This window comes from Pipistrellus kuhlii, unplaced genomic scaffold (assembly GCF_014108245.1).
Source record: "Pipistrellus kuhlii isolate mPipKuh1 unplaced genomic scaffold, mPipKuh1.p scaffold_m20_p_5, whole genome shotgun sequence".
NCBI lineage: Eukaryota > Metazoa > Chordata > Mammalia > Chiroptera > Vespertilionidae > Pipistrellus > Pipistrellus kuhlii.
In genome coordinates this window covers 5,816,559-5,826,439 of record NW_023425551.1, presented here as the reverse complement: position 1 = coordinate 5,826,439, position 9,881 = coordinate 5,816,559, and the positions used below count along the sequence as shown (strand labels likewise).

At 51.4% G+C, this 9,881-nt stretch overlaps 1 protein-coding gene across 5 annotated transcripts in view; it reads left to right on the top strand.

Annotated features, from left to right (window-relative positions):
* Nucleotides 1–3,684: 3,684 nt before the first annotated feature.
* LOC118705449 (UL16-binding protein 3) overlaps nt 3,685–9,881 on the top strand; it is a 47,164-nt gene continuing 40,967 nt past the window's right edge. For 3 of the 5 annotated variants that reach the window (XM_045572813.1, XM_045572816.1, XM_045572815.1), the window contains exons 1-2: nt 3,685–3,867; nt 4,685–4,939. In XM_045572813.1, the coding sequence (XP_045428769.1) occupies nt 3,768–3,867; nt 4,685–4,939 (355 nt within the window). In that variant the 5' untranslated portion in view covers nt 3,685–3,767. Of the gene's footprint in view, nt 3,868–4,684; nt 4,940–5,167; nt 5,429–6,080; nt 8,495–9,881 lie in introns of those variants that run through there. The other 2 variants (XM_036414488.2, XM_045572814.1) reach the window with 2 other exon arrangements.

Genomic DNA, 9,881 nt, shown 5'->3' with positions numbered 1-9,881 from the left:
CTTCAGGGTGCCAGCAGCAAACTGAAAAAGGCATCCTTCAAATCTAATACAGTATATCAGACACGGGAGGGCACCAGAGAACTTAGGAGAGTGTATGGGTTGGGGACCTTTGGATGTATGTACATAACTCTTTTATTTATTTCCCGGAGGTCCTGTACTGGCCGGTAGTCATTCGTGTGGGGCTTCTTGACTGGCAGGAGGGGGTGTTCCAGGCAGACTGGCAGGGGACCAGCACCCTTAGGCCCCTCAGTCTCCGAATGTGTGGCTGAATTCCCTTCAGGGCTTCCTGAGGCATGGGGTACTGGCCCTCCCCCAGGTTTTTACTCTACCAGGACAGGGGAGGGTTATCACTTCCACACTCAGATCCTGAGCCAGTGAGCAGCCTTTGCCTTGAGAGATGACTCCAGGGATAGTGTGATTGAGCTGGATGCTGGTAGGTGACTGGAGCAGGAATCCATGGGGCAAAACAGGGACACTCACTCTCAGAGCTGTGAGCTGTTACCAGGGTGAGGAGAGCGGGGAGAGGAGGGCAAAGAAGGATCTTTGCCACAACTATCCCCAGTGCTAGAGGGAGCAGGAAGTAGGCCTCTCTCTTTGGACAAGGCTCTTCTGGGCTTTATTAGAATGAAAACTTCAGCATCACAATTCATTTGCACCTTGAGTCCTGAGCCCCACCTTTCTTTAGCCTGACTGTCATGTGGTAAAGTTGGTAGGATATGGGTACAAGCTGTAGGGCCTAGGGTGGTGGTGAGAACTGATGGGAAATATAGGATTCTCAGTGAGGGTAGGACTCTGAGCTGGAAGGGTTTGGGGTAGGTAGCCCCAGGGGAACTGACCCAGGATTTTCTCAGCCCCTGGGACAAACATGTGCTTCTTTTCTGACGGGAGAAGATGCTGCTCAAAAGCTCCCGGAAGTGTGATCTAGTTCAACACAAGATCTGGTTGTGCCTTCCCATCTCCAGCTGCTCACCTGTTCACCTCCAGGAGCGTCAGTCCTTACAGAGACCTCAAGAAGGTTGTGAGGATACAGCAGATGCCACGTTCATGTCCTTTATGCCACGGGAGGTTTGGCGACTCTGCACAGTTTTCAACATTTGGTTCCATTTTCTCTTGGTGCCAATTGTTATAATTCTTGCATTTAGTTCTCCAACTGCTTGAAGAAGAAATCTAACCAGAAAGATTATTTCCCAGTCTCTCCTTTGTTTGTGGAAAATGAGATAGATTTCTGCATCAGGATCTTGTTGTAGCAAATGAACAACATACCGTGTGAGACTTCAGGCTTTGCCGATCAGATATCTGTTGCAACTCCTCAGCTCTGCTGTAGAGTGAAAGCAGTGATAGACAATACCTGATTGGGTGAATGTGGCTGGATATCACTCTTGGTCCATAAAAGCCAGCAAATGTATGACCTGAGAGGTATCTGTAGTAGGACAAGGTGCTGAGGGGAGTTCATGGCCTTTCTACTCGAGAATCACAACACAGAGCCTAATGTTCTGAGGCAAGGCTATGTCTCTTGGCACAAGGAGACCCACAGCATTTATAGAGGCTCCTGGCGAAGTACTGGGACCAGGAGAGACGAGGCTCTGGAGCCTCAGAGTTGTCCATTGTGAGTGTCATTGGGTCAGCTAGGCCCAGCATTCAGAGAATAGAAGTGAGCAGGGTCACAGGGAACATCCCATATGATAGAAGGGTAATATGCTGAAAAGATAGAGCAGAAGTCATTTGGGACCTCCATCCTTCCTTCTGGACCTTCCAGCTCCTCTGGGAGGACTGAGGCTGCAGGATCCAAGGAGCCACTGTGGCTGTGAGGGCGGGACCAGGCCCAGGCAGCCTGCCACCTGCTTGCCCAAGGCTGAGAGGGAGGAAGCCACAGCCACCTGTGGTTATGCGTGATGAGGAGGGCAGGCAGAGTGGTTAGGGGTGATCAGTCAGGCAGGCAGGCAGGTGAGCAGTTAGGAACCAGAGATCCTGGATTGCAAAATGGTGTCTAACTGCCATTTTAGGCAGGAATGGGCCAACGGGTCTAAATCTGCTGTCAGATACCACCCAAAGGGTCCCTGATTGTGAGAGAGCACAGGCCTGGCTGAGGGATTCCCTCCCAACCCCCAACCCATGCATGAATTTCGTGCAGTGGGTCCTCTATTGTAAGATATAAAGAGAAATGTCCCTGATCTCCATACCAGAAATGTGCACCAGCACCACCCTGACTTCCTGCAGGTTCACAGAAGGAAGTGGAGCAGTTGCCTATTGCTGCATGATCCACATTCTCTCACTCTCACTCCAGCCAGAAGCTACAGGCTGGACAGTGATCAGTTCTGGCTCTTCACCACACTGAGGACAAATTGGCTGGGACACCCATGTGTGTGACTCCAAATGTTGGGTCCACAGAGTAGTGCAGTGGCCATATCCGGTCCCCCATTCCTTCACATGGGGTCTCTGGCTGCTTTTGCACCATGAAGGTGGAGGCGTGTGGTGTTTACAGAGACAGGCACTATGTGTTCTGCGAAGATGGTCACATTCACTATCTGTCAGTGTATAGAAACCACCCGCACACATGAGCTTAAATCCATGACCGTCATATGCTGTACCTCCTCAGTGGGTGGAAAATATGGGTGTGGGACCCCAAAGAACTGGGTGGTAAAACCGGCTGAGCTGGGGGAAGAGCAGTGGCTGGTGAGAGCAGGGTCTGAAATGAGTGCCTGGGGTTGCTGGGGCGGGGAAGAACGGCCGCGGCCTGGGACACGTTTGTCCGGCCTCTGCCCCTTTCTCGGCCTCTGCCCCCTTCCCCCGCCGCTGCCGCTCGGAGCCGCCCGCCCGTCTGCCTGTCCGCCCGTCCGCCTGTCCGCCTGCCCGCCTGCCCGCCTGTCCGCCTGTCCGCCTGTCCGCCTGCCCGCCAGAACCTGTAATCCCTCTGAAGTTGGCTTTGAAGTCCTAGGTGAGGAGAAATGGTTATGGTGGAGGGTTTGCTGTGGTGGCCAAGGTGGGAGCAGGGAAGGGGCAAGGGTTGTGTGTTGGTGCCCGCGGGTGGAGACCCTGCCCAGCACCCCTGTCCTGATAGCACCTCTGTTCCTGCTTCCCCACTTGTGGGCTGGTGGAGGGAAGGAGGGTCCTGGGGTGGGAAAGTGTGTTGGGAGAGTGTGGGGTGAGGGTGGTTTTGTGGGTGTCATCAGTCAGGCTGGGTATTAAGGAGCCATCTCCCCCTCTCCTTGGCTGCTGGTGGCGGGAAGGATGTGATTAAAAAAAAAAAAAGTGGACTGAGCTTGAGCTGGGTCTGTTGCAACCACCAGCTGCTGCCTAGAGTGTGACTCACAGCTCAGAGGAAAGCGGCGGGCGGGGCCCGGCTGCGCAGCTCAGAGGGAGAGGAGACCGCAGGAGACCAAAGGACTAGCTTTCCACCTGCGCTCATTCGCCGGGCGCCTCCCGCCCACCTCTCCTGGTCACGAAAGCGACCACCCCGGACAAGGGCGGGGAGGAACGGCCGCGGCCAGCCACACGTTTGTCCGGCCTCTGCGCCTTTCCCCGGCCGCCGGCGCTCGGAGCCGCCGGCGCTCGGAGCCGCCGGTGTGCCCGCCGCGCGCAGCGCTCGTCCACGGAGCTGCCCGGCCTCCTCCTGCCTGTCCGCCTGTCCGCCTGCCCGCCTGCCCGCCTGTCCGCCTGCCCGCCTGGCCGCCTGTCCGCCCGTCCGCCCGCCCGCCCGCCTGCCCACCAGTCCGCCTGTCCGCCTGCCCGCCTGCCCGGAGCTGAGCGCACCGACCGCGGCTGCTCCCATGGCGAGGACCCCGGGCCCCAAGTTCAGCCTCTTCCTCCCGCCGCTCGCGGTGCTGCTCGTCTGTGTGTGCGCGGCGCCTGGCGCCTCGGGGCGCAGAGGTGAGTCCCCAGGAATCTGAGCGGCGGGCGGGGGGGGGGGGCGCTGATGGGGGCAGGGGGGGAGGGCGGGAGGGCGCTGATGGGGGGCAGGGGGAGGGCGGGAGGGCGTTGATGGGGGGGTGGGGCGCAGAGAAAGGACAGGTGAGAGGCCCGGGAAAGAGGAAGCTGGGACTTTAAACTCGCGGGCAGGGCCCATAGCAGGTCCAGAACCTCCCCTCCTCAGTGCCCTCCAGGGGCTCATTCCCCTCCCACCTAGGCTTCCAGGCAGCATTGCCTTGGGGAAGGCAGCTGGGGTTCCCAGTGCGCTGTCCCGCCGCTCCAGTCATGCTTCTGGGGAACTGGGACCCCTGCTGAGGTCACTGGCCTGGTCTCCCCCTAGCCCAGCTCTGCAGGTTCTACCTCCCGCCCTCTGCCACGGCCCGCCTGTGCCCCTCCTGCCCCCTGGGAGCCACTGCTGCCCTCACCAGCCCACCCAGGTCCATCACCCAGCTGTTGAGGGCCCCCAAACCAGTGCTTCCTATACCCTTTTATCCCGGACTGAGCCTAATCTCTTCCTCTGCCAAGTGGCACTTTATCCCTGTTGCCTGAGGACTTATCTGGAGATGTGGTTTCCTGGCAGGCAGAGGCCTCCTGGTCCTCCTCAAGCAAGGGAGGGGCCCCAACCTTCCCCTGGAGAAGGGAGGCATTGGACAGGGTCAGGCCTTGCTCTGCCAGCCCGGCCATCACAGGGATTGTCTTGCTGTCACAGAGATGGGGGAGTGGTGTTTTGGGTCTTTTCCTTCCAACCCTAGTCCTCAGCAGCATTTTTCCTTCACAGATTCTCACTCTCTTCACTATGATTTCAACATTTCTTCTGATAAACAACCATGGTGTATGGTCCAAGAAAAGATGGATGAAGAGAAGTATCTTTTCTATGACTGTGGCAACAATAAGGTCATATATATTAATCTCCCAAGAGAGGAGGGAAAGGCCATTCATTCCTGTAAAGGAGAGTTAGGAACCCTGAGCAACATGGGAAATGAATTAAAACCATTACTGGCTGACATTAAACGTGAGAAATATGCAGATGGAGGTAAGTTTGAAAAATTCAAGGGTAGACGCGAGCAGACTGAGGGGCTAGCTGTATGGATTGTGTTCATTTAAAAAGAAAACTGGATGGTGGGCCTTCCCACATAGCCCAGCAGGAAGGCAAGGGAGAGCAGGGCAGGGTTAGAAGTGTTCAGAAAAGGTGGACACCGGGTGGGACAAAACATTTGTCAAGACCAGAGGCTGATGTCTTTCCCATGGGGCTGTGGGGCAGCTCCTCTCACCCTGCAGGTCAGGATGACGTGCCATGGAAGCACCAGTGGGTCCTTGGAGTTTTCCTTGGGTGGACAGAGGCTCCTTACCTTTCACTCTGAGACTGAAGAATATAAAGCGGATGATTCCGAAGGTGAACGGCTGAAGAAGAAGTGGGAGAAATATGAGGATTTGAGCAAAGACTTCAAAATGACCTTAAAGGGAGACTGCAAGGAATTGTATAAATGCTGGGTACACAGGAAGACAGAGCTGGAGACAACAGGTAACAGGGGAGACAGGGAAGGTGTTGTTTTCTTGTGATAAGCTAGACCTACATTTGTGTGCATGTGCATGTGGCACTGTGTGTGTGTGTGAGTGTGTGTGTGTGTGTGTGTGTGTGTGGTGTGTATGTGTGTTTCTGCCTGTAAGCATGTGCTTGAATGGGTGTGAGTGTGTTTGAAAAGTGGCTAGTCTGCAGTGAGTTCTTGGGAGAGTAATGGCAATTGGTGTGTTCTACTGTCTCTCCTTTCCTTTCTCATCTCCTCAGGAGTCGGTTTTCAGACCTGTTCTTTATTGTTCCCTCTTCTCGGCATCACTTTTCTTCTTCATCTCACCTGGCCTATTTCTGGAAATCCTTCAATATGACCTCAAATCAGCTCCTGGGAAGACTTCTCTCCCACCTTCCTCATGAGTGTCCTCTTCTCTCACAGCAGGAGTGCCTGGTATATTTTAACCCTTGCTTCCCCCATTAACTCTCTGAGTCCCTTTGAGACAGGGCCCATCTCCATTCCTTGTTCCAACCCCAGATATGTCACAGTGGCTGTCACACGTAGAGGGTAGAAACTGTCTGTATCATAGCATTACCTGGGACATCAGGAGCTGTCTCCTCAGGATTGAGTACTGCATTGAATGTCCCTCTTGTGTTTTTATTGCAGCTGCACTGACCACAGTCCCGGCCCAAGTCACAACCACACCTACCATAGCCTCAGTTTCACCAACCAAGACCACAGATGGGTTGGAGACCTGGGCCATCATTCTCAATGTATTTATGATTTTCATCACCCTGATCATCATTTGAATCATCTATTACATTATAGGAAAAGGTAAAGAGGGCAGAATTGAGTGGAAAATGAGAGGCAGGTGGCCTGGAATGAGGACAGGGAAAGGTGAATTTTCAGCCTGTCCTTGCCCCCTCACTGAACCTTCTCTTTGTGAAAATTAGTCTAGGGAACTAACATGTAATATAGCTTGATAGCAATAACTTGGACAAGCTCAGCTCTGAGTTCTATCTTCTGTCAAAGCAGTGGGAAAAGGAGGGTGCCATACCAAGGCTTAACCCCTGTAGATGCTAAAGAGGATTAGTGATTTCAGTCCCCATCCACATCCCTTGTTTGGGAGAGTGTGTTTGGGGCCGGTGTGTGTGGTGTGGGAACAGCAGGCACACAGGACATGGGAAGTACTCCCGTTCAGGTGAGAGCAGCATGGCGGCTCCATGTGATGTGTCCAGGGGAAGGGAGTATCCAGGAGGCTAAGAGGAGAGGGGTCTGGGTCTGATACCAGGAGGAGAGGTGGAAGGCCTTGCAGAACCAATTCTAAATGTTGGAGTTTGCATCTGCCTTCCCAGAAAGTGGCTTTGGAGACATCAGGTAAGACAGATGGCCAGCAGTACAGACTGCAGGACAAGTTAGATGGAAGCCATTTTTTTTCTGGAACCCCCTGAGAATCCTGGGTAAGCCCTGATTCAATCACCTGGCAGCCAGCTTCCTCCACACTCCAAATCCTGAGTCACTGTGTGCCTCCTTCCTTGAGCTCAGGTGACTCCAGGGATAGGTGTGGCTTAGCTGCTGGTGGAGTTGGATGCTGACTGGTGACTGGAGCACGAATCCATGGGGCAGGACAGGGACACTCACTCTCAGAGCTGTGAGCTGTTACCAGGGTGAGGAGAGCAGGCCAACCAAGGATCTTTCCACAACCACAACCATTCCCTGGTAGAGAAACCAGGATGCAGGCCTCTCTCTCTGGACAAGGTTCTTCTGGGCTTTTTTAAAATCAAAATTTCAGTAGAGGGAGCATCACAGTTCATTTGCACCTTGAGTCCTGAGCCCCACCTGCCTTTGGATCTGACTTGCCTTGTGATAAAGGTGGTAGGATGTGGGTACAAGCTGTAGGGCCTAGGGTGGTAGTGAGAGCTGATGGGAAATACATGACTCTCAGGAGGGTGGGGCTCTGAGCTGGAAGGGTTTGGGGTCGGTAGCCCCAGGGGAACTGACCCAGGATTTTCTCAGCCCCTGAGACAAACATGTGTTTCTCTTCAGGTGGCAAAGATGCTGCTCAAAAGCTCCTGGATGTGTGGTCTAGTTCAACATGTGTCCCTGCTGCTTGGCTACCTTTCCACCTCCAGCAGTGCACCTGTTGGCCCCAAGGAGCTGCAGTCCTTACAGCAAATGCAGAGACCTGCAGGAGGTCAAGAGGATTCAGAAGATGCTATGTTCATGTCCTAAATTCCATGAGAAGTTTGGTAACTCTGCACAGTTTTCAACATTTGGTTCCATTTTCTCTTGATTGTTATAATTCTTGCAGTTAGCTCTCCAACTGCTTGAAAAAGAAATCTTGCCAGAGAGAACACTTTCCAGTCTCCCCTTGGGTTGTGGAAAATGAGATAGATCTCTGCATCAGGACCTCGTTGTAGCAAATGAACAAGATACCGTGTGAGACTTCAGGCTTTGCAGATCAGAAGTCTGTTGCAACCACTCAGCTCTGCTGTGTAGCGTGAAAGGAGTGATAGACAATACTTGACCAACCTTTGGGCTGATGCTCTAAACACTGAGTCAAAGCAGCCAGGGCCTCACCACCTTTTAAAGGGAAAATAATATTTATGATGGTTACCTTTAGAAAGTTTTAAACTATGTAATGCTATTTAAAGTTATATCTCTCTATGAAAGAATACTATAACAATACAATTACTTAGCGATTTTGTTTTATAACACACAGTATTTTAGGTGATTATTGTTTGTTCGAATAATGCTGTAAATAAAACCAGTGGTTCTGATAAATTACTATGGAAACAGAATTTACCATCTTTGTCATGTCATGGAATAAAAAAAATCATATGGATCCTAAAGTATGAGGATTTATCTGCTATTACCGCACACTCCACACCCCGCAGTGACTTTCCTGTGATTCTGTCCCTGCAGACTCACCTCCTTCAGTGGCTGAAACATCTCTACTTAAAAAAAATATATTTTATTCATTTGTACAGAGAGGAAGGGAGATGGAGAGTTAGAAACATTCTTGAGAGGGAAACATTGATCAGCTTCTTCCCACTGGGGATTGAGCCCACATCCAAGGTACATGCCCTTTGCTAGAAGCCAATTCCAGCATGTCAGCAGGGCTGAATCACCTGAGATGGCTAAAAAGCATCACCCCAAAACCTCAGTAGGACATTTCCCCAAACCTGAATAGGATAATCATTTGCTTCCAGACAGCTCAGGGCATTTTAATGCCTCCTGTTGGCCAAACACCTGAACAGCTGTAGGTTATTCCCCAAACTGAGAATGCTTCTGTAAAGTACCCCTTGAAACTGTTCCCTTTGAAGTATGTCTCCACATGGCCTTAAGACAAATTGTGTTAATAAGTAGCATGGAGGTCCTTAGACAAGGGGTAGTCTTTAGCTGCTTTTAGCTGAAGCTCCTCTGACCCCCCAATGCCTTTCAAAATTATCTTTCTTTTTTGGACTCCTGAATCTATGAATCAGCTCCTTTCTCCAGAATGCTGAACCCTTTGTTCGGCTGGGACAAGAACCCCCAGCAGCTCTTGACCAGAATTGAACCAGGACCCTTCAGTCCACAGGCTGATGCTCTGTTCACTTGACCAAACTGGTTAGAGTGGAAACATCTCTACTTCTCAAAGCTGTTTAATCCCCTCATAACAAAGAATTAGCATCAAGGACACATAAAGAACTACAAATAAGTTCGATCCAATCAAATTGTTCGAAGATGTAGGAGAAAGGTTGTGAGGAGTCAATGGAAAATAAAATTTAAAAACAGTAATCTGGCTCTTTTATTGGATTTGCTTTGCATTTTTGGATGAGGGGGTGTCTTCAGTCTCACAGAACATTTGATTCTGGTGTTTCCCTCTTGGCATGAGATGCAAGTAATTTTTATTTAATTTCCTTTGGATCTTTATATCATGAGGTACATTGTTATTGATTATTGTCCATATCAGTCTATTTCCTCCGTGATCTTGTGTTTTTAAGGACAGCACGATTCCCTGTCAAGTTTCATTTTTTTGTGAAGACAAAACTAATGCGTAAGGCAAAGACCCCACAGGTCTTCAGAACTCCCGTTGATAGCTGCTGTGTAACACCCACGCAGATATGGAGTCAGGGGTGTGTGGGGAAGTGGTATAAATGAGGAGAATTGGCAGATTTATCCTCAGACTTCACAAAACTGTCAATCCATAGCAATCTCAGCTGGAGATCTCAAGAGCATGAGAAAAAATGAAAGGCGGTGGTTGAGGCCATTGAATCACAATTCTCTGCCCATGGGTGTGTGTACACACACACACACACACACACACACACACACACACTCACACACAGGAGGGGACAGACCTGGACCCTATCTGCTAACCACTTCATCCCAGGAGTCAGACAGAGATCAGGGGCAGGTTCAGGGGCAGGAATCGTCTCTGGTTAAATTCCCCAGGGCAAATGCGTTTTTTCGAAAAGCCTCTAG